This window comes from Labrus mixtus, chromosome 21 (assembly GCF_963584025.1).
Source record: "Labrus mixtus chromosome 21, fLabMix1.1, whole genome shotgun sequence".
NCBI classification, from domain to species: domain Eukaryota; kingdom Metazoa; phylum Chordata; class Actinopteri; order Labriformes; family Labridae; genus Labrus; species Labrus mixtus.
In genome coordinates this window covers 7,166,325-7,190,435 of record NC_083632.1, presented here as the reverse complement: position 1 = coordinate 7,190,435, position 24,111 = coordinate 7,166,325, and the positions used below count along the sequence as shown (strand labels likewise).

Below are 24,111 nucleotides of genomic sequence, written 5' to 3'. Positions count from 1 at the left end.
CAGCTCTTACTGATTAAATTCCCTCTCAGCGTACTCGGGTCTATCCTATTTATAATTCCTGAAAGTGGAATGAATATCTCAGTTTCAAGAAGTCGTAATTACCCGGTCCCAGCCCTCACTTTCTGCTTGGATTGTAAAATGGATTGGTTTTATTCCTCTGAGTGCTCATTGTCTCCTGACTAAATTCATCCATCAGCTCAGAATGAATGAATACATTTGAAGAAATCAGTCCTTCGACATGCGGTCGATTATTTGACTTAATGCCCTGATCATGTCAGATGATGTAAATTAATCCGTTTCTCGTTGTATCGCTCTTTTTTTCAGATAACTTTCCAATTCATCGCCACTTTCACCACCCTGGTGCCTTTAGTGGACTGTTCGTCTGCTCCTTCCCAATACAGTGAACTCACAGAGGTACGCACGACACATGCATCGGCATTTCAGTCACGAAGGAGGAATAACCACAATAAGTACAGATCAACGTGTTCAAATCTTGTGCCATTAGCTTAGCGTAGCATAAAAAGTACAAACTGAGAGAAACTGAAGATAGCCGAATCCACTGACTGGCTCCTTAAATGCTTACTAATTCACATGTTATTGCTTCTTTGTCCTGAAATTAAAAGTGATAAATTGTGGGTTAACCTGAGATTACTGGAGTGTTGTCCTCACAGTGATGGTGCTTAATCAGAATCAAAATCGTTTTTTTATTGCCATTTACACATACAAGGAATTTGACTTGGTGTATTGGTGCAAAAACAGTTAACAAATGAAATAAAGCGAAAATAGCAAGAATTTAAATAATAAAATATGGAAGCAATTACAAATATATATAATATACAATTAAAAAATGTAAAAATATAAGAAATACAAAATGTACAAAATTTTCAATGGAGGCTCTGTGCAGTTTGACAATGAAACAGATCTTACAGTGGACTGAACTGTAACTAGTCTGACATCTTTGTAGAGATGGATACCTCCCTGTCTGTATGTTAAATATGAAGCCATAACAACTGGAAACAGAGGACAACAGTTTGACTCTCACTAACAATTCTCTACTAGCTCCTCAAAAGTTTACTAATCAGCAAATAGTATCTTATTTTCTAATTTAAAAAATGATGAAATATAAAAAAAAGTCAAGCTGTTGATTTATGAGTCTTGTTATCAATAACATTTTCATTGCCTTGCTAGTAGGAGACCATTAGCCTAGAACATACTGTAACCAAAATATTACAAATTACCATTGCTAAAGATCTGATTTTGTACTTTATACAAACCAGGCATATGTTGTCTTCAGGAGATCTGTGTAGGTTGATTGTCTAACCTCTGAAAAGCAGTTTTTAAAGCTAAGCTAACTATCCCTATGACTGCTTTACATGTAGCACACAAACATGAGTTTTATAAATCTCCACTTGGCAAATGAATAATTGACTGTTTCTATGTCCCTTGACCCTCTTCTTCTAATGATTTTGGGTCAAATAAATATTTAATATTACATAAACATATTAAAATATATCAAACATTTGTTGTCATAAAGCACTCTCATGTTACATAAATACACTAACCCATCATTTCCATTTCTCCCTGTTAGACTGAAAAAGATCTGTGTTTTGCTTCGGCTGAGTTTGAAGACTTCGTTCTCCAGTTTCTGGACAGGTAGAGACAAATAAATTAGTCAGACTGTCACTGTGTAAAGCCTTGTTGTCAGTGTTTGAGTATGAATGTATCTCCTTCTGTTTGAAATGCACCCGTGTGCATCACTGGCTCTGCTGGCCATGTAAAACAGCCTTCCTCGGGGTTTTTTTTCACCGTAATGTTGTTTGTTGACATTTTCATCGCTGTCAAGTGTATAACTGTTTTTCTGTGTGTGTGTGTGTGTGTTTGTGTGTGTGTGTGTGTGTGTGCTTGTGCAGGTGTTTTGCTCTGATAGACAGCAGTACTCTGGAACAGACGAGGGACGAGATGGAGACAGATACCCAGACTCATCTGGAGAGTCTGGTGGAGCTTGGCCTTTCGTCTACTGTTAGCACCATCCTCACACAATGCTCCAAACAGATATACAAGGTAGTGCTACACACACACACACACACACACACACACACACACACACACACACACACACACACACACACACACACACACACGCAAAAGGTCTATCTTTGAATTAAAGGTAATGTAATCTAAAGCCCCTAAAGGTACCTTTTTAAACAGTTTCTAATTTCCAGTACTATAAAACAGAACTGATTCTGTGAGATTGTTTTTATTAATCTACAATGTTGTAACTTTGAAGGTTCGAACTTTAAAGTTTAACATGAGCATCATCTGATCGTTCCAAACATTGTCTTTGTGTCAGGTGGCGTTGCAGAAGGTGTACAACTTTGCCACCTGCAACATCTTTGAGACGTGTGTGTCGGGCAGGATGGTGGCTGACATGTGCAGAGCTGCAGCAAAGGTACATGTGCACAAAATAGGCAATCGGTTTTCTTTGCTTTAAATGACATGTCGTATTGTCGTCACGGCTTCCTTTTCTGTCTGTTGTCTTCTTCACCTCTCGTGTGTGGGGTTGTTTCATTTTGCTCATGTTTTCGGTGGTGTCACTTTCTGCTTGCTCGGACTTTCACTCGTGTATCTAAAATGTGTGTGCTCTGTTTGTGTGTGTCTGTTTGCAGTGTCATCCTGCTGAGTCTCTCCGTCTGTTCGTCCCTCACTGCTGCAGCGTCATTTTCCACATAACAGACAGTCAGTACCATGCTGTGTGTGTCTGTAGAACAGTGTAGTGTAAGTGTACATGTGTGTAAAGTAGATTCTGTACTGTGTTTTCATGAAGGCGGCACAAAACCTCTCGTGGGGACTCTGAAGTCTTGCAACTGTGTTGTAGTTTGTTTGTTGCCTTATGTTCGTGTTTTACCTCTGGTGCTTTTGCATTTATGATTATTTCATGATGATTTCACTTTTGTTTGCCATCAACCTTGTTGTCTGCAAGAATCTTAAATCCAACAGACAAATCACATTTGCTGTCTATCCAGTGAGGCGAGGTGATGCTAACTTTCTGGCTGCCAAAGCAGATACTTAATGTAACAAAATAAGTGCCAGATTTAAAGAAAATTTACGTTTCATTAAATTACATTACAACATAAAGCGTAGGAACTAGTATGGGAGCTCTGAGCAGACTTGCATCTATACATTTAATCTACTCTGTTTTCCAAAAAAAACAAGTTACAACATCACAAAAGAAGAAAAAAAACGTAACTTACCTCATTAGTGTGGGCAATGGCAGCATGGCATGTCGTAGTCTGTCTGGCCTGTCGCAGTGACCACCCCATTGTTTCGTCTTGTTTTTCTAGGCTGCAGGAAATTATCCCACTATGACAAGAAATCCGGGTTGTTATCTTGAGAGAAGATAAATTATTCCATGATAATCGGAAAACTAGCTTTTATATCCTAATATTGATAGAAATAACAACATCACGGGAAAACCAGCATTTTTATCTCAAGATGATAAGATAAGTGAATCGAGGATATTGAGAAAATGACTTGTAGTTACTTTTAATCACAGGAAGAAACAGAGTAAACAAAGTGTATGGATGCATGTCCCCTTAGGGCTTCCGTAGGCTACAGTCCTGCTTGCTACTTCCTGAGGCTACCGTACTTAGCTACATATGTGTTTTGAGCTAAAAGGTGACTTTTGCATGATTACATGCTTGCTACTTCAGTGCCAATGAGCATGTCATTTTTCAGGTTATAGTCGTATAGATTTAATTTTATCTGTTGTAGGCTGCTAGCTCTTCTAAAAAACCTGAAATGACCCCAGATTTCAGCTGTAAGAGCTCATTCTGTCAGGGGAGCAATACAGTACATTACTCAGCTTCTTCATACAGTGTGTGTGTGTTTGTGTGCTTGTTTGTGTGTTTGTGTGTGTGTGTGTGTGTGTGTGTGTGTGTGTGTGTACAGATGAGGAGCTGCGGAGTGAGGACGAGCTGGATAAGGAGCTGCTGTGGAACCTCCAGCTGCTCTCTGAGGTGAGAGGAGGATCCATCACATCCGGAGTTCTTCAACACTGAAAAAAAATCGGAATTCTCTCCTCGTGCGTTTCATATCGCTCTCGCCTTTAAAACGTTATCTAATCTCAAATTGATTGAAAAGACTGGCACTAGGTTAAGGAAATTCACTTGGTCCCTTTTTACGGATCAATTTGTTCTGAGCATTATTTGAAGTCAGGCGTCGTTACCTCATCACCACTGAAGGGATTTATCGACTATTATACTTCAAATGTGTTTCTATGACGCCCCAGGATCAAATAAAACACCTAGCATGCGAGGACTAGAGGGAGATATTCACCCGTTTGGAAAAATTAGAATATAAAAGCAACATTGAATGAGGAAAAAGTGATGACTGAAGTGACATTTTTTGCAGTGTTAACCCTGTTGGGTCATAAATATCAAAGAGCTTTGTCGTTAACCAGAACATATTGATACCCTCTCTCTTTTGTTTTATTACTCCTGGGAGCTTAATGCGAGTGGGAGCGAGCCAGATGCTGTGATTTACAGGAGAAACTCAATATTTAAGACAGAACCCTCCACTAAACTGCTTGTGTATGTGTGTCTGCATGTTCTCGTGCTTGTGCGTGTGTGTGTGTGTGTGTGTGTGTGTTTGTGTGTTGTTTTTAGATAACCCGTGTGGATGGTGAACAGCTGTTGAAATACCAAGGGGACCTGGAGCGGATCCTGTGTGTGTGCGTGCGTCTGCGCTGTAAAAGAGCGTACACGCTCGCCTGCAACCTGCTGGAGCACACACTCCGCTCGCTGTCCCTCATATATCCAACCGAGTACCGCAGCACCCCTGGAGGATTCGATACTGACCTCCCCATACGGGTAAACACACACACACGAACACACGCCTTTTTTTAATGCTATGCAACATGGAGGAAGAAAGCAAACGTTGAAAATCAATCTGATAAACTACAGTTGAACCGTGTTTCTTGACTCTACTTTAAAAAGTCTTTATAAAATTGAACTGTCAATTTTTTTTAATATATCATTGTTGCTGTATTAACACAGTGCATCACTTTTATTAAGCTGTTTTTAAAATGTATTTGATGTTAAACTGTTTTAATTTCTAAAATTATTTAAACATTTCAGATTATATTTATAGGTTTAACTCGTGCCATCATAAAAAAAATTTTAAATATTTTTCTTGCACATCTGAATATTGACAATAGCGCTTCTTATTCAAAGTGACGTCAGCCACAAACTGGGCCTTTTTTTGTTATCGTATCGGTTCTCTAGAGCCAGTTGTGACCATGCAAGTGACTATTTTTGCAGAGGGTCGGACTGGAGAGCAACAAGGAGTTAGCAAATGCTGCGATCACTGCAAGCTGCATTTGTAATTCACTGTGATCGATATTGGAATGCTGATTATGGCTATCTAGGCTTTACTCTTAATGTGCAGGCTGGAAAAATAAACAGAAGAATCTTTATCGTTTCTTTACATCAAAATGAACCCTGAACAATGTAATTCAGGATTTTGTGAGAGCGACTAGTCAACCACGAATAAGCCATGCTTGAAGGTGTACCATGTTTTATCAGCAATTAAACTCCAAATGGAACCATGAGTTTAAAAATCAATGTCATATACCTACATATAAAGCTCTGATTGCTTAATTATAGTGTAAGAGAAGCAGATAGAGTGAAGGGTTAAGAAGTCAGCACAGTGACTCAGTAAAGTCTGTTACACTGTTTGCTAACATTGGCTAGCGTTAGCTTCTGGTCACACACTAAATGTTCTTGCTTATAAGATAAACTCTTAGTTTGTATTTAATGGATTTGCCAAAATCTTCATTGACTAAATTTGAATAATGTTCCTGTAGAGCTGCTGATGCAAGTTTGAGGTTTATTTCTCCGTTTTCTGTATTACTTTGTGCCAGCAGGAGACGAACTGATCTACTGTGTTTACCCTGAGAGAAAAGCTTCTCGGGTTTTTTCAAAACCTTGAAATTGTTTTGAGTGCAGGAGAAGTGTGTTTGGGTTTTTACGTAGGTAGTTGCAATTATACCTTCATTACTCTGCAGAATTTAAATTATGCACTTTTTTAAATCTGCAGTTCATGGTCTCTGAGTCTGTGTTTTGTTTTGTTTTGTTTGGATTTGATTTTCTTTGAATTTCTCTCTCGTTGAATTTCATCCGTCACACCAAAGTAGATTTGCCTGTTGGGTAATTTGTTCTTTCTGGCTTTTTTTTTGAGTGTCCTTGTCCTCAACAATAAGTTAAATCCCACACGTTAGGACAGGATTGTAATTATGAGGCATAAAGTACTGGTTGTGCTGGTGTTCTTGCCAGCTGTTCCAGTGGGGAAAAAAAACCCCTCTCTCTCTCTCTCTCTCTCTCTCTCTCTCTCGCTCTCTCTCTCTCTCTCTCTCTCTCTCTCTCTCTCTCTCCTTCTCCAGGACTGGGGCAGAGCTGGAGATGTGGCAGCATTGGGTGTGTGTTGGCACGTGCCCAGTCAGGAGGAGGAGAACTTTGTTTTCCAGCTGCTGTCCCGCCTCCTGCACCCGGAGCTGCAGCGAATCAAGAGCCACATCTCTGGAGATCAGCCAATGAGCAGGTGTGCTGCTGTTCCTTCACTTAGTTTTCCTCTTTTAAACATAGTTAGGCACAGATACAAACAAAACAAAGAAACCTATAGCCTTTCAGTAATGATGAATGAGATTAATTTGCGTCCAAATTAAAGTTTAACATCTGTTTTAAATATTTGTAGACCTTTTGTTGAAACCCTAACCTGGGACAGAAGTGGGGGAAAAGTTATTAGTCACTCAAGTCCAGGCGGGTTTATTTATGTTGCATGATTTTAACACAAAGGCATTTAAATGTGCTTAACATAGGCAAGGAAATTACAAATCTGTAGAGCAAGAAAAGAAAAAGAAAGCAATTAAAGCAATAATCAGAAGAATCAGGGTTTATTACCAAGTAGGTAATCAAAGGGATTTGTCTTATTGTTGCATTATAGTAAACATACAATTAAGAAAAACAATCCTCCTAAGAAATGTAAAAATAATTTTAAAAAAAAACCCCAATGTAAATAAAAGAGAATGCTGTGTAAAATAGTTGACACAATGAAACAGTGAGTGTTGGATTAAATAGTTTAAAATGAGATCAAATAAAATACAAACGTCAAATACAGCTACGGAAAGGTGCAGTTTTATTTATTTTAAGGTGCCACATGTTCTACAGAGAAAATAAGGGAGCAGGAAAGAATATAATCGTTCAAAGGCAAAGGAGAACAACAGAGTTTTTTACTTTATTTTGAAAGGGTCTTGCGTTGAGATGGAGATTAACTTTGTCCCACAAAGTGAGAAATTTGTCTTGAACTCTTCACCTATGCTGCAACCATGCATAAAACCTCCGATATTAATGAATAAAGAAGGTGCGAGTTCAAAGAGTTCAATCCACATTAAAGACACACATGCATACAGTTACGCTACCTTGAAAAAGCTGTAACGTGTGCTCTGATTCACAGGGAGGAGCTGTTGCAGAGTCTTGCCATCGTGCAGCACTGCCTCCTCGGAGCTGGGAGCATGCTGCCCCCTCTGGATGGACCACACGTATCTGACCTGTGAGTCCTGCAGCTACACACACACACACACACACACACACACACACACACACACACACACTATCACACACCTAAATGAACACACATTTTCCTGCAGGCTTGTCACGTTTTTCCCCGTGCACATTTTGTTTCCTCTCAGCGTGCCCTCCATGGTAAATCTGGGGGAGATCAAGCTGCACATAGGCGTTGAATACGGTAAGACAAAACCCCACAAACAAGCAGCAGCTCCCTCATCAGTTACTGTGTGCGATAAGGCCGCTCATTTTGCATTCTGTGTCCATACGGGACGTCTGCGTGTCTCCTCCCCTCCAGATGATTCACGGGAGAACTACAGAGAGTCCATCTGCCAAACCATGAGACTGCTGCTACGTGAGTGAAGACGTTAACTCCAAAACACTCCTAACTCCTTTTCTCCGTTTTGAAATGTGAAGCACATTTAATCTGTATCCACTCCTCTCCATCCAGATCACATCCTGGAGCACTCTGAGGATGACACAAAGTCGCTCTTTGTCATCATTAAGGTGTCCAGCCCTTGTGATTTTTCTATTATTCATGTCTGGGGATGTTATGATTGTATCCTGCGGTAGGCCAGCAAAAGGTCTCACAGCACCCTCTGTGTCTTTCTGTCTGACTACAGATCATCAGTGACCTCATGTTTTTCCGCGGCACTCACAAGAAAGAGTTTGACTCGCGCTGGAAAAGCTTCACTCTGGTTAAGAAGTCGATGGAGAACAGGGTGAGTTTGAGGAAGGGATTGTTGTCCGTTTAAATCAGTCTCTCGCAGGGTGATTTGAGTGTTTCTGCTTTTTTCTTCCCGCAGCTTCTCGGGAAAAAGCAGCACATCAGAGCACTGCTCATTGACAGGGTTCTGCTCCAACATGAGGTTAGCTCAACAACACACACACACTTTGAGAAAAAAAAGTTTAAAAAATCGAGGCTGACTTTTGTTTTCAGGGCTTTCATTTGGGTGAGATGGCACCACAGCTTTTCTGAGCCATAAATGTTTAGAAAAAGGCTTGCTGCTAGTAAAAGAGCCATTACAAAAGAATTGTTTACATCGAGTACCAACAGCATAAGCAGATTTCTTGAATTTTGATACATGGAATTGAAGTTATGGAAACTAACATTAAGTTGATACCCAAAACTGCTGATGTGTTGGCTAAATGTTGGACAAGAAAGATTACCTATAAACCCATATAGAGCAGATTTTATGTAAAGAGCATCAGCTGTATTACATGTGAATTGTAAGTGTTTAGGTTACTATTTGAAGTCACTAGCCTTTCAGCAGGAATTAACTGTACACAGGGAAATGGTCTTTGTGAAGAAGGGGAACCCATCGGCAGTCATCTTATAAGGATTTAGCTTTAATTCATGTCTTAAGAAACGATACGCAGGAAGGGATACGATGGGATTTTACTTACCCCTTGGGGAGGTTTATCCTGGACCCAAGCGCTGCATACATTTAGCTGCCCCCCTCAGTAGCATCAGTAAGTGAAAACAATAAAAACAACAATCCACATGTAAACAGAGAAGCACATACCAATTAAAACCACAAACAGTTGATCATGCACATTACCAATAATGTACCCAAGATCTCATAAATACATAAATAGGAGAAATGGATCAAAAACACAATGACCCTATTGCACAGTTCATACAGCCTTAAGAAACATTGTTTAAAGATGTGATCGAGTCGAGCACAAATGAGTTTTTCTAAGTGTTCAGTTTGTATTGGGAGGTTATCTGCTAATAATTCTTCTTAGATAATGTTTAAATACCAACTTCATTCTTGCTTCACATTTCGCTTTTGATATTTGTTTATATTTCTTTGTACGATCGTCTTTTTAGTTAATTCATTTAATCATTAATTCCATTAGAAAGATGTACTGAACAAACACTCATCTGTGACCTACACAGACACACTTTGCACAGGGTCACAGATGTAGCTGTAACTAACGTGTGTGTTGTGTTATTCTTAGTGAGAAGTCTGCGGTTTGATAATGCTTTAAAATTGCCTTTCTGTGCGAGTAGATGAGGAAGCTGGTGGTGGACGGCAGTGAATATAAAGTGGTTCATCAGGAGCTGCTCTGTAATCTGCTGCTGCTTTCGACCAGCACTTACAGCCAGGTGAGACTGACACGACACACAAGGAACATTAAGGAGAACATTTCCATCACAGCATCAGCTGCTTCTCAGTTACCTGATGGTATTTACATAGATGTTTTAGTCCTGTCATAGACTGATTAAAGATTTATGTATACGCATCTGATAATGTATGTGAATGTGTACATGTGTCTGTGTGTGTGTGTGTGTGTGTGTGTGTGTGTGTGTGTGTCTGTGCAGGTTCGCAGCAGGGCCCAGAGTGTGCTGATGGCCGCTATGGGAACATTAAGCTTCGCCTACAGAGACCTGATTCCCCAAATCCTCCAACTGCTCTCCCCACAACTAACAAAAGGCTCACAGCAGCAGTTTAAGGTAACACACACACACACACACACACACACACACACACACACACACACACACACACACACACACACACACACACAGACACAAACAGATACAAAAACCGTATGATGTAATCAGTTGTTGTCCTCGGCTTTCTAGCACAGTAGCTGTCCGTGGTGCTGAAAAGGATCTTTAATTTGTCGGCTACATTAACCAATCAGCACTTCTCACCCTTGACTTTGCATTTAATTACATTTCTGCTGCTTGTTTTTCAGTCAGGTTCGCTTTGATTGCCTATTTGATTGTCTTTTTGTTTGCGAATAAAAATACGTAATACAGACGTTAAATCATATAAAGCACACATAATATGTTATGTTTAATTGTGTGACTTCGTGAACATGTTCGTTACTTTCTCTTAAATGTGTGTGAAGCACTTTTCCAACCTGAACATCTACAATTCTACCATTCAACAATTCACTTAGCAGACGCTTTTATCAAAAACTTTTCAACATGATTTAAGATAAAAACAGTTTCTCCCTGTTTTCTAGATTTACATTTTTACTGTCATTTGTCCTTGACATTCAGCTATCGGGGCCACGCTTTGTGTTTTTGGATTGTGAAGGATCAACTCATTCAGACACAGCACATGCTTGCCAATTTACCAGTGCGTGTTTCTCGTGTTTGTCTTTGTGTGTGTGTGTGTGTGTGTGTGTGTGTGTGTGTTTGTGTGTGTTTGTGTGTTGCACAGGGCGCTCTGTACTGCCTGCTGAGTGTGCACAGTGGCATGTGTCTGGCCAGTACAAGGGACTGGGACTGTGTCGGGGCTGTGTGGCCCGCTCTGGTCCGTTGTGGCCTGTCTCCAACCATGACCCTGGACGACCCCTCCATTGGTCGACTGCTGGATGACATCATTGACAGGATCCACCGCCAGCACGACACCATCGGAATCTATTTTACTGTGAGAAAATGATCTGCAACGCTCAAGAAACCTGCCTCAGTTTGATTAACTTCAGCTTAATGCTCTCCTGTTTTTTTTCCTCTTTTGTCTTTTAGGTATCTGAAGCTTGTGTAGAGGTAGCCAATCGCATCGCTCAGTCCAAAAAGCCCACCCCTTGTTTAGAAGCACCGTCGGTAGAGGAGCTGAAAGAGGGGCTTCAACGCCAGCGAATCAGAAATGTGGTTACAGCAAGGTGGGAATTTAAACTGCAGTTCATTCATCCACTTTTAAAGCAGTCTTGGTTTTTTTCCCCTCAAGGTTACAGAGGAGCTCAAGCACCAGCTGAGCTCATAATATTTTCACTTTCATTGCCTTGTTCTTTCAGTCGTAGAAGTTGTACTCGTGAGTAATGCTTCTTCTTCTCTAATGCAGAAAATATGAGAAGCTGGTCAATGATCTCTTGGATTGCCTTGAGGACAGCGACCTGTAAGTTTTCTAACAGCCTGTTTGTGAATTATGAGTAAATGCACTTGCTTTGTAAAAGTTTAGAGTGAATATGTTGTTTTTTAGGTACATTCCCCCTACAGTGTCTAGGCCGTGATTCTGACCTCTTACTTACTAAAAGAATATGGTTTAAAAGAGACTCCATAGATTTCTCGAGCCAAGAATAACCACAGATGTTTAGTGAGATACCACAAGCATTTCTCTGCTTGCGCTTGTTTTTTTGTCTCAGGCCCTGGAAGTTTGAGCACATGGCCACAGACTTGTTGTCTCTCCAGCTGCGAGACGATCATCCTCTGCCCCACGACGCCGTCCTCTTCTTCACACAGGGCCTCATACACGACTCCATCAGTATACGCAAGGTCTGCGCCTGTGTGTGTGTGTGTGTGTGTGTGTGTGTGTGTGTGTATGTGTGAGCTGAATCTACAATTGTTGGTGTTTAAAAGATCCAAGAGAAGACAAATACCTCAAAGTACAATCCGCTTTATTTGACCTGTAGAAACTGCTTTTTGTGGCGATACTTTAACACGTACATATTTCTGTCCTGTAGGTGGCGATCTCAGCGCTGGCCGGAGTCCTGAAACAGCTGAAAAGACCAACAAAGAAAGAAGCTGTTAAACCATCAGACATCAGTGAGTTTAATCAGAAACAATACACAATATAAATACATGAATCCTTAAAGGGACAAGTCAGTAATGTTAGCCGTCTCTCAGTGCAGCCATCACAGTAACAGCTGCAACTTTAGCATCGAATATGAATAACATAATACATCCTACTTGTATTTCACAATGAGTAAATCCAAAGTATAAAACTGCATTTTAATTTTCATGAAATAAAATATGGCCTATTGATTTGAGAAACTAACCAACAGTCTGCATTCACAAAATCACAGACAAATGACATTTCAGTCATGTGAATATCGAATGTTAGACATGTTGCAATACCATTTATCCTAGAAGATATCTATCCAATAACAGAAAAACAAGTCCTTCATAATGTGTATTTTTTTAATGTGTAGTCTCCTGGTTTGGAGCTTTTTTAATTTCATTTTTTTAAATTTGAGTTTTAGCAACATAATCAAATAAATTTGTTTTTTCTCCTTACAGATTAATCTGTACGATTAGAAGATAATTAGCAATGTTGAATAAAAATCAAACAAATCAAAAACTTTGATTAAAGTACTTAGAATAAAGCAAAAATATATACATAAGAAAAGATGAATAAAAATGTCAACAAACATTTTATAAGAAAAGGAGAAGGGGGACGGTATGGGTTGTGGAGGGGAGTTATGCACCGATGTGTGTGTAGGTGTGTAGTCGCATGAGCGTATATAAAGTATGTGCACAGAGGTGCCTTGAGTTGGAACGGGCAAACATACAGGTAAAATTCAGAATTAGTAAGTGGAGTCAAATCACTCCGATGAATCAGTATGCTGATGGCAGGATTCCATCTTTTTAATCAATGTTCATTGGAGTCTCATGGTGTTCCATTTTATAACTTCCCAAACCTTCTCAGTCCATCTCATGGGGTCAGTTTAACCACTTGTGGCTTATTGTGATACATCTTATTGCTGCTGTTGTCAATATGTGTAGGATATGTTTTTCAGCTTTTCATGTACTCTCACTGTTTGCACGTGTGCTCAGGTGGTTTGGAGGATCCGGAGGGCGTGTGTGTCGGGGATCGTGAGGGGAACTGCTGGCTTCAGTACGACAGCAACAACCTCCCCCTGAGTCAGGAGCAGTGGGATTCTCAGCACTTTGTGGAGAAAACACACTTGGGCTACTACACATGGCCGAGGTGAGGGGGACAGCGGAGTGGATTTAGAAAGTGGACGGCTGATTGACTGCTTGCTTGGATGGAGCTAAGTAGCTGATTGACTTAACTGCCGGGCTGATTTGATGCTTCTCTTCGCTGCTAACTTTACGTCTGACTGACTGATCTGTGACTGATCTGGGCGGGTGCATAACTAGCAGGGTGTCGAAGTGACTTCCTGTCAAGGCCTGGCCTAGATAAGGCTGACTGAACGGCTTACTGTTTGGCCTAGATAGAGGAATTGATGTATAGGTGGAGGGCCTGCTGACTAACTGGCTTTTTAATCACTCATTTATCCTCGCTGCTTATTTGAAGCCAGTGTGTGTCTGTCTATATTTTCTCTGTTTGTTGTTATCTATAAATCACAGCCGCCTCCCCTTTGTCTCCCGCTCCTCTTTAGAGAAATGATGATCTATGCAGCTTCTGAGAAGTCAAAAGATGACCTGCAGTATGAAGAGATGAGCGAGGTGCGTGCTCACACACAGAATTCCCCTCATCCTTCCGCCTCAACATTGCTATTATTACATTTTGGCATTTGTCTGTTTTGTCACTCAGGGTGAAAAGATCATCTTTGAATATTTCTCGGACCCGGAGTTTATCGACCAGCTTATAGAGTTCCTCTCTCTGGAGGATCGGAAGGGAAAAGACAGCTTCAACCCGCGACGCTTCTGCCTTTTCAAGGTGCAATTTAAACTCTCAGCCTCAATCGATCCGGCAAACCTTTAACAAAGAAGTGACACAGCATACCGCGTCTAGCCAAGGCTGAATTGAGCAACAAAGAGGTGGAATTTGTGTCATCAACTCCTGTGATTCATTGTTTCCCATCAGGCAGCTGACAGTTTCCCTGCCTCAAACGAATGACTGTAATCTGTCTTTCTGGGGTGTTTAAAAAAAAAAAGAAAAGAAAGAAAATGGTTCCTCTACATCCAACCAACCTCTGCGTTTGATTGACAGGGGCTGTTTCGTAACTATGGTGACGTATTCCTGCCGTTACTATGGCCTCACTTGGAGCAGCTTGCCAGCGATCCCCATGAGAGCTCGCAGCGCTGTGTGTGTGAGATTACTGCAGGACTAATCAGGGGCAGCAAACTCTGGAGTTTCAGCCAGGTACTGCACACACACACACACACACACACACGCACACACACACACGGATAAACACACACACACTGCAGTACTTTTTGATAAGAAAAGTCAATATTAATAAAAACTTTCATTATTGTGTGTGTGTTTGGTCAGGTGGACAGGCTGTGGAAGCTTTTGTGCCCTTTGATCAGAACAGCTTTAACCAACATCACAGTGGAGACCTACACAGACTGGGGCACCTGCATCGCCACTGCCTGTGTGAGTGTCTCGCATGCATACAAATACTGTAGACAACATGCTACATGGCATAGTGCCTGTGGAGGAAACGTGGGATTCATCTGTGTATGTGTTGGACATCAGGTTTTTTTTTTCAATGAAACAAACATTTGGGTGAAAATTGGATTTTGAAAACACAATCTCCGCACTAACACTCTTCACTGTCTTTAGTTATGTGTGTCGCTAACATGACTCTAGAGCAGGGATGGGCAACTTCGTTCACAGCAAGGGCCACATTCATTTAATTCTCACCGCCAGAGGGCCAAATTGTAGCATACAAAAAACGATTACAGTCAATTATGTCTCAAATTTAACTCAATATATACCTGTGATCAAATATTATCATGGACATATTTCTGGTTTTCATGATTTCATGGCAGATTTTGTCATGTTTTCTTAATTTTTCCATTTAATTGATGTGTAAAAATTGACCTGAGGGCCACGTTGAAGGTTGATGGGGGTCGCATGTGGCCCCCCGGGCCGCCAGTTGCCCACCCCTGCTCTAGAGATAGCACTGTCTGTCGCTCCTCCAGCTTGTCAAGGTAGAAATGTAGCGAAAATGATTTTCACGAGTTGTCTTATGGACATTCAGGTCAATCTGAAGTTAAATTGTTCTCACTTTAATCCCTTCACTTTTCACCTCGCACTATAATAACTATAACAGCCAGATAAAAGCAGACAACAGGCAACTTTGTGTCTTAATCATTAAATATCTGGAAAATGAATGAGATTTTCATCAGCTGCAGGTGTACAGTGTATTAAACGCTAAGCTAATAAGGTTCTATTAGAATGCTACTACTGTAAAAGAAGAGGGTATCTGTAGGAGGTGCGTGTGTTAGTGAAGCAGAGCGACACAGAGAGCACAAGCTGATGTTCTGTAACACCTAGCTTGTCTTTAATATTATGTACTTCTGTAAGATTTGACATTCATTTTGATTCTCATTTTCCATGTTTACATGGACGTTACAGAGAATGTAGAGTAAATCTGCCCTCAAAGTCAAGGAAAAATCAGAGAAATGTTCTGGCAAAGATGATCAATCACAGTTCCACATTATTACGAAGCCCTCTCCTAAAGAAGTACATGTCTGTTTAGTTGGGAAAACCTTTTTGGATATAAAAATCTCTGTTTATTTTATAGGATTCTAGATGGCTTAGCTCCCCTCCTCTGTGCGGCTTTATTACCTTTAGAACTGCCACAAACAACCAGGACCACTTCAGGTGCAGCTAAGGGGGGGGGGGGGGGGGGGGGGGGGGGGGGGGGGGGGGGCACGATCCCACTCAGGAAAACCACATTTAGCCTGGGTGTGCTGTTTTACCTTCAGAGCATCACATCAGTAGATACCGCGGTCAATTAGAGAGTCACCGTCCTATTACTCATTTGAATATAATGTTAAGAAGTGGTTTATTAAGAACCAACAATGTCTTCACTGATGGTGTACTTAGCCACAGTTTACATTGGTAAGAGTCGGGGGTTGCTTAGTAGAAAATATTGCTCTAGAAAATTGAGTCCTTTCTTTCTTGTTTTTTCTGCTGTCCAATAGGAGGGCCGGGACCCTAGGAAACTCCACTGGCTGATGGAGCTACTGATGGAGAGCCCGCTCAGCGGAGAGGGCGGCTCGTTCAGAGATGCCAGGTATGTGTGTGTGCATCCATGTGCAATGAAAAACCACACACACACACACACACACACACACACACACACACACACACACACACACACACACACACACAGTATATGTTTATGTCTCGCAGCATTTCTGATGTCAGGCTGCAGTGGTAACCTGAGCTGACATGCTGCAGTAACACAACGACCCCCTCTTCGCTGCCCCCCCCCCTCTCTCTCTCTCTGTTTGTCAGTTTGCTGTACGTGCTTCAGGGGGGTCTGGCCCAGCAGCAGTGGAGAGTTTCTGAGCTGCTGCACCGGCTGCTGGCATACCTGGAGCCCAAACTCACCCAGGTGTATAAGAATGTCAGGGAGCGCATTGGAAGGTACTAAATTAACTCTGTGTTATCTCTTATGGATTAAATAATCAAGGTTAAAAAGGTTAAACTAATTAACTTGTTTGGTCTTTTAAATTCTAAGCCTTTTTATCTCAACTTCAGTTTTTTTTTTCCACTTTCCTCCTCTCTATGTTTTCCCCTCCTCCTCCTCACCCCCCCCCCCCCCCCCCCCCGTCCCCCCCATCCCCCCCTCTCTCTCTCCAGTGTCCTGACCTATATCTTTATGATAGACGTGGCTCTGCCCCACACGGCGCCCACGTCCTCCCCCCACGTGGCAGAGTTTGTCACCCGGGTCCTGGAGCGGCTCAAGCCCCTCACGTCGGAGCCGGAGATCCACAACCACGTCCACGAGGAGAACACCCAGGAGACGGACGAGTGCACCCAGGCTGTCAAACTGCTCAAGACGGGTCAGAATGTGAATGCAAGCATGTAAACTGACATGGTATAGGCCGGGGGGTAGGCTGAAGGACAGAGGGAAAAAAAATACACCAGGGCAGCTCGTTCTCTTGATGAAAAAGACTGACACAGTGATGCCAGGTGAAAGCTGGACGCTGTGACCCCTCATTGATTTTACCTTTGAAATCTACTTTAAAAGGTAGTGAGGTGTTCATGAAGAGGGGCTTCAAGGTCTTTTTATAAGCCTTTCATAAAAAAAAAGTTATGAAAAGACGTCTAAGGTTATATTTTGGAGGGTCTCTAATATTAATATTTGTACAGACAACATAGTGCAGCATTTCGTTCAGTTGATGAAATTAAAGCTTCTGCGTTGAGTTTTTAACCTGGAAATGACACAGACTGAAGTAAATCTTTACATCAAGATCAGAGTAATCCAGAGCACACGAGGATTGTTCAAATAGACTTTAAAGTTGAATTCATATAAAACATTGCGAACAACCAATTAGTATTCTCGCTTCCTCAGGTCCGCTCTCCATATGTTCATATCCTTCATATGATTTGCAGTAGTAAACGAGACCACCGGTGAGAAGACTCATCATTTCTATACAGAATTATTTATTATATAAACCTGATAGTCCTGTTGGGTAGGTTTCACATAAGCGATAAAAAGCATGCTGCAGAAACAGCCTTTTTTTTTACATTTTTCCAAACCAAGGGCCATTGTGATATATACTGTATATTAAACATTAAATATAAACCAGGAGATGATTTGTTTCTAAAATCAACACAGCCAAAAAGTTCCTCAAAGGAGCTTTAATTAAATTGTGGTTTTCTGTGTATTTTTTAAATTCTTAATAGTCTACATTTTAATCACTTCTCTTTTCTGATGTGTAGTTATGGAGTTGTGGTTTTGTTGGAGAAGCTTTTCAAATATCAGAACCCTTAAAGTCAGCTTCAGTATTTCTTTCCATAAAGAGGCGAGATGATCATCAAGAAAGTTGCAGCGAAAATCTTTAACTTTGTTATTTTTTCATTTGTGCTCAAAATACCACGAGAAACAAAGTAAACAAAGCTTCTATTTTAAAGAAAAAAGAAAAAAAAGCAGCTTATCAGAAGAAAATATTTCCATATTTTTTATCTCTCACAATGCAAAAGGTTTTTTCCACCTTACCAAAGGAAGATAAAAACAGGTTTTATTATTTTGCTCCTTGAGGTCAGGTGTGTTTTTCTGTCGTTACAATTCTTCACAGTTTCAGAGCAGATCATTAACTTTGAATTAATATTTCCGTCCTCTATTTGTATTTCCACCTGCTGAATATTACATGGTGTTACAACCCAAACACTGAAGTGAGATCTATTTTCTTGCCTCAGTATTTAGTGTGTTGTTGCTCTTTCAGTTTCGGTTACTACTCCAGTCTCCATTATTCAGATAAATAACTCGTTAGAAGATTATCCAAATCATTAGATACTAAATTATGATTGATTGTGTTTTATTAGCGGTGCAATGCAGTCAGGTCACAGCGCCGAGGCTGTTGTTTTTTGTTTTTTTGTTATTTGGCGGTGACCCAAAATGCCCTCCTTCTGTGTGTTTGTGTTTGCAATCTGCAGTGTTGAAATGGTTGATGGCGAGCGCAGGGCGAACTTTCACCACCCCTGTTCAGCAGCAACTACAGCTCCTGCCTTTACTCTTCAAGGTAACAACACACACAAACACACACACACACGTACGCACACACAGGTCCCAGCGCAGCATTATTACCCACTCAATCTTACTTGCCCATTAAACTCAATTTCTCTCTTCATTTACTCAAAATGGTGCGTAGCTGTGTGTCTACCTAACTCTCTCGCTCTCTCTCTCGTTTTCTCTCTCCCTGTAGATCGCCCCAGTGGAGATTGATGAGAGCTATGATGAGATGAAGCAGGATGCACGCACGTGTCTCTCTCTCATGTCCCAGGGCCTGCTGTATCCCGAACACATCCCTCTGGTGCTGGCCGCGCTGGAAGAGGTAATATGCACACACTTAAACACACGGACACATTGCCCCACCTGCCTGCTGTCACTGTGCTGAGCCTAATGCTGCCCACGGTGTTGTTAGACTAAAAACAACCTGTGCTATTTTAATTTGCCTACTTTGTGATGCTCATAGAATCTCTGCTGCCGTTTTTTTTTTTTGTGTGAGAATGCCTTTAAAATATGCAACCATCATTCATATTTGATTGTCGATGGGATAAGGAAGCATTGCAGCAACAGCGTTTGGTTTCCAGTGGACATGCAGCTCAGACTTTTTTTTTCATCTTGTAGGAACAACATCTCATGTCGTGGTGAAGTTATTTAAATGCATCTTCGTTTGTGAGAAAGATTGATATGAGGTTTGGTGGTTTTCATTGGTATGTGCTTCTCTGTTCATGGGGGGGGATGGTTGTTCGTTTCTGTCCTTTTTATTTATTGGTTCTACAGTGGAGGCAGCAACCCCCGGAGTCTGTTACCTTTGGGAGGTGCTTCTTTCTTTTTGAGTCCTTTAAGGAGCATTGAAGATGAATATACTGCCAGCTATACATGATGTGATTTAAACAGCCGTCTTAAATCGTCCTAAAAGTAGATATGATTAATAAAAAAAGAGATGGGAAATCATGCTATTTAGATGTGTGGGGTGTATGCACACAACTTTATGCCACCCCTGCATAACTCATTTCCCAAATTGAGCCACCCAAGGCAAATAAAAAAAGAAATCAGGACAGGTTCCTGCCTGCCAAACATTAAGTATGTAAGCATGTTTATTTAGAGCAGTCGTATATTAGCTTTAGCTCAAAGCACTGCTGCACCTAGATAAAGCCTCACAAACCTCACGCATGGTTGTTCATATTTCAGTTTTATGACAGGTGAAACAAGAAAAAACTAAAAGAGAAGAGAAGCAATGGAAACAAAATAATCTTTATAACAGCTTTTGCACATAACGTATTAATCCCATGTACACAATATATTCACTTGTGTCCACATAATAATGTTTTGTTTGCACACGACGCATAAAAACATCATCCTTTTGGATTTAACAGGCTTCCATACACACCACACGCTGTCTTTTATTTTGTTTTTTTAAACTCTCTGTCTCTCTCTCTCCTCTCTCTCTCTAGATGGCAGGCAGCAGGTCATGGCACGCCCGTTTCTCAGTACTGACCTACCTCCAGATTATGGTTTTCTACAACTTGTTTATCCTGCTCAGTGTTCCTGCGGAGGTACTCTGCATCCGTGAGCTCGTAATGCAGCTGCTGCTTGATGAACAACTCGAGGTAATGTATGCACAATAAGGCAGCACACACACACACACACACACTGGCTTTAATACAGCTCCGGGCCCTCTGTAAGGTGTAACAGTCACAGGATTATAAATGGGCGCTTATTGTCCCCTAGTCTTTCCTCACTAAATCTTAATCCCTTCTTTCTGTTCACGGTTATAGCTTAAAAATAACACTCTACCTCACTGCTCAGCTCTTAATTTATTTTCCTATTCGGTGCCTTTTTTCTTCCTTTGTGCTTACAGGGGTGTTGATGGAGCACTATGGCTGCCTTGCCATGCTTTGTAGCCGGTTGTAATTCAAGTGAAGTTAAAATAACGTCATAAAGCCAGCTCATTCCCAAAATATCATCAGGAAATGCATATTTTGTTTGACTGCTTATCTTGACTAAATGTTAAGTTTCTGAATTATTCATGTCTGTTTATTGAGTGTGATGAAATCAACTGTGCCGCTTGTGCATAGAATACACAGAAACAGAAAAGAGTTATGTCATCGTATGAACAGTCCACATCTTTGTTTACTCTTACGGGCTTTTTAAAACCTCCTTTTTTGCATTGGGCTGGATGTGCGGGTGAAAAATCAATAAGCTCCAGACTTCACCTGGGTTTTCTTGCCCACTATAAATAAGCTTTTTGAGTATGTTAGGTGTTAGGTGTAGGACTGTGTGTCTTTTGTCTTTGTCTCATTGTCTATTTCAATGCATCAGTCGTCACTCAGCGCTTATTCATAATTTATGCAAAGTGATGCAGGAAGGCGGCGACGTTCTGCAAGTGAATGTTACCTCGGCTCAACTCAGCATCCCTCCTCCTCCTCCTCTTCCTCTTCTCATCTCTCCTGTGTGCCTCCCTCTTTCACACTGATCCTCGTGCCTCTTTTAATGAATTGCGAAAGCGTTTCTCGCCCTGAAACAGCCTCCTGCTCTCCACTGCATCCTTTATTTGTCTGTTCTGATTTTGAACGCACATCTAAAACATATTACCCACTCTCTCTGTCTCCCTCCCTTGTTTCCTACATTCCTCCCTGTCCCCTTCCTTACCTTCTCCTCCCTGTAGGTGAGGGACATGGCAGGCACCACCCTCAGTGGTTTACTGCAGTGCCAGTTCTTCCCCCTGGACTCCAGTCTGCAGACACAGCTCCAGACGCTGAGTCAGACTCCCCTCCCCAAGGCCAGAGGAGAGCTGTCCTCCACAGGTACACACATACACACATACACACACACACACACACACACACACACACACTCACTCACACACTCACACACACACAACATGCACGTCAAAATAACACAATGAGGCAATCACAGTAATACTTGCCCTATTACCCTTTCTTATCCCACGGGAATTGCGAACCTTGAAATTCTAAGGCCCATTTTAACTCCCATTTGTGTGTGTGTGTGTGTGTGTGTGTGTGTGTGTGTCTGTGTGTTTTGTGTGTGTGTGTATGTGTGTGCAGACTTGGTGCGGCGCCATGCTGGAGTGCTCGGCCTCAGTGCATGCATTCTGTCGAGCCCCTATGACGTCCCGGACTGGATGCCTCAGATTCTGATGGACCTGAGCGACCACCTCAATGACCCCCAGCCTATAGAGGTATACACACAAACACACACGCACACATATATATACACACAAACATCCAGCTCAACACTGTGTGAGCTGAAAGAACACAATTTCATTGTCCAATTGAGGAGAAAATTGTGTCTTTGGTCTCACTTCAGGCATGAAAAAGACATACAATGTAATCCGTAGTGCAGAGTTTGAATAATACATTACAGTGATGGGGAGCCGGTGATGATGATAATTTGACGCTTCTCCTGTTGCAAAGTGAAAGAGATGAGAAAGAACACACAAAGGAACACATTAAAAAATATATATTTGCGAGTAGATGAATAACTCTGTTTTAAAAAAAGCTGCTGGAAAGAATAGTTCTGTATGAAAGTGGAGGATTTGATTCAGGAAATAAAGGAGTATAATGTGTCTTAGTTTCCTCAGGCTTACTAATCTGTAGTCCATTAAGGTTTTCAGGCAGCAGGCATCTTCTCTCCCTCTCTGAAATCACAAATTCTCGTCGGAGGCCGTCATGTATATTAAATGTACTCGATGATTAAATCATGTATACATCCTTGGTTACATTGATTATTGGTTAAATGTCTTGTGTCCTTGCTAAGCCAAGCTACCTTTCAAATCATACTTATGCTTTATTCTAAATAATTTCAACATTGTTACATGTGGCAATTTATCGTTATGACTTCATTAGTTTTTGATAAAACAACAAACTCCAGTGGTGGCAGGTCATATTAACGTGTCTGTCTCCAGGTCAGAAGTCATCATCACTGTCTTTGTTTTTTCTTTAGCTGTAATGTTCAGACTCGTTCCAGCTCCGCTCTTAAATCTGAGGGGGGGGGGGGTTAGGCTTTCATTGTTGTAGCTGTTTTTTAAAAGGCCTTTATCAGCTCTTAACTTTTTACTTCTAAAAAAAAAAAAAACAACACAAACACACAAATGAGGCAACATAAAAAGAACAATCAACATCCTCTTTATTGTGGGAGTTTACTGCAGACTCTAATGGAAATGTCCAAATTGTGAGACACAAACACAGCACTCTGAAATGTTTACTACAGTGATGGAGCATTATAGTTATCTATGAGCAGAAGAGCACTATGCTACCCATAAGGAGGCTGATACAAAGTTTAAACATCTATGATTTTTGATTCAATTTGAATCCATGTCTGATAAGCTTTCAATCAAGTTTTATAAAAGAAAGGAATTCGCATTTTTTTGGCTTAACCCAAATAAACTGTTAGTATGTTTTTTACTTTAATGATGCTGCAGAATGACCATGTGTCATATATTACACTAGAAATAGATGTATAGGACAGCTGAAGAGAGACAGGAAGTGTTGGGAGGAGAGAGTGGGGAATGACATGCAGCAAGGGGCCGAGGTCAGATTCGAACCCACTACGGAGACTATGGCCTCCGTACATAGAGTGCCCAACGTAACCACTAGGCTATCCAGCGCCCCAAAAATATAACATCTTTGTTCGAACTGTTGACTAGCTTGAGACAGACAGAACATTGGTGCTTAGTGGATTTATTTGTAGACTCTTAAGGCGACATCTATAATCTCTTAAGACCTCAGTGTTGATGTAAGACTCAACAACAACATCCTGAAGTGTTCAGGTGTAGGGCTGCGCAATAAAACGCAATGGCATCGTTATCGCAGTATGAGCATTCACAATAAATACATCGCAGAGGTCTGAAATTGTCGCAACCAAAAAAAAAAACATTTCTCTCTCGGAACACTTGCACACTTGACCTGTTTGATTGATCGTGACCATGCTTTAAAAACCTGTTGGTGCAGTTGGAAGAAGCCAAACGATTAGCTTCCTTCAGATTGATTGTGTCCAATTTGGTGGTTTAAAACAACAAACAGCTTTTTTGGCTTCAGGAGGGACACGTTACAAACACAAGTATCGTGTAAACTTGAAGAGCAATAGAAAGATGTAAAAACTGAGTTACAGCCATCATACACTCTTTAATGTTTGTTTATTTTTATATTGAAGTAATTATATATCATGCAGGCCTGATGTGTACATTCAAACACATCTCATGTGGGGCGCCGGTGGCCTTGTGATTAGTGTGCGTGCCCCATGTACATGTGCCTATGTCATGTCTGCATAGATTTGTGTTCACCATGTCATTCATTCGCTATTTTGATGTTGTTGCTAATAATGAGTTTGTTTGGTTTTTTTTTCGTCC

The 24,111-nt window shown here is 41.1% G+C and overlaps 1 protein-coding gene across 1 annotated transcript in view; it reads left to right on the top strand.

The window, feature by feature from the left end:
- Window positions 1–24,111, top strand: part of psme4b (proteasome activator subunit 4b) — a 39,567-nt gene that overhangs the window by 14,220 nt on the left and 1,236 nt on the right. The window contains exons 13-46 of the mRNA XM_061028675.1: window positions 325–414; window positions 1,589–1,653; window positions 1,911–2,061; window positions 2,351–2,449; window positions 2,667–2,736; window positions 3,949–4,016; window positions 4,665–4,868; window positions 6,440–6,597; window positions 7,510–7,605; window positions 7,745–7,800; window positions 7,918–7,974; window positions 8,071–8,126; window positions 8,243–8,341; window positions 8,426–8,488; window positions 9,637–9,732; window positions 9,949–10,080; window positions 10,802–11,011; window positions 11,107–11,243; window positions 11,423–11,476; window positions 11,724–11,853; window positions 12,042–12,123; window positions 13,135–13,288; window positions 13,704–13,770; window positions 13,859–13,984; window positions 14,258–14,410; window positions 14,543–14,647; window positions 16,207–16,298; window positions 16,523–16,654; window positions 16,871–17,073; window positions 18,671–18,756; window positions 18,940–19,068; window positions 20,195–20,350; window positions 21,409–21,547; window positions 21,809–21,942. Coding sequence (XP_060884658.1) covers window positions 325–414; window positions 1,589–1,653; window positions 1,911–2,061; window positions 2,351–2,449; window positions 2,667–2,736; window positions 3,949–4,016; window positions 4,665–4,868; window positions 6,440–6,597; window positions 7,510–7,605; window positions 7,745–7,800; window positions 7,918–7,974; window positions 8,071–8,126; window positions 8,243–8,341; window positions 8,426–8,488; window positions 9,637–9,732; window positions 9,949–10,080; window positions 10,802–11,011; window positions 11,107–11,243; window positions 11,423–11,476; window positions 11,724–11,853; window positions 12,042–12,123; window positions 13,135–13,288; window positions 13,704–13,770; window positions 13,859–13,984; window positions 14,258–14,410; window positions 14,543–14,647; window positions 16,207–16,298; window positions 16,523–16,654; window positions 16,871–17,073; window positions 18,671–18,756; window positions 18,940–19,068; window positions 20,195–20,350; window positions 21,409–21,547; window positions 21,809–21,942 — 3,849 coding nt within the window. The remainder of the gene's footprint in view (window positions 1–324; window positions 415–1,588; window positions 1,654–1,910; window positions 2,062–2,350; window positions 2,450–2,666; window positions 2,737–3,948; window positions 4,017–4,664; window positions 4,869–6,439; window positions 6,598–7,509; window positions 7,606–7,744; window positions 7,801–7,917; window positions 7,975–8,070; window positions 8,127–8,242; window positions 8,342–8,425; window positions 8,489–9,636; window positions 9,733–9,948; window positions 10,081–10,801; window positions 11,012–11,106; window positions 11,244–11,422; window positions 11,477–11,723; window positions 11,854–12,041; window positions 12,124–13,134; window positions 13,289–13,703; window positions 13,771–13,858; window positions 13,985–14,257; window positions 14,411–14,542; window positions 14,648–16,206; window positions 16,299–16,522; window positions 16,655–16,870; window positions 17,074–18,670; window positions 18,757–18,939; window positions 19,069–20,194; window positions 20,351–21,408; window positions 21,548–21,808; window positions 21,943–24,111) is intronic.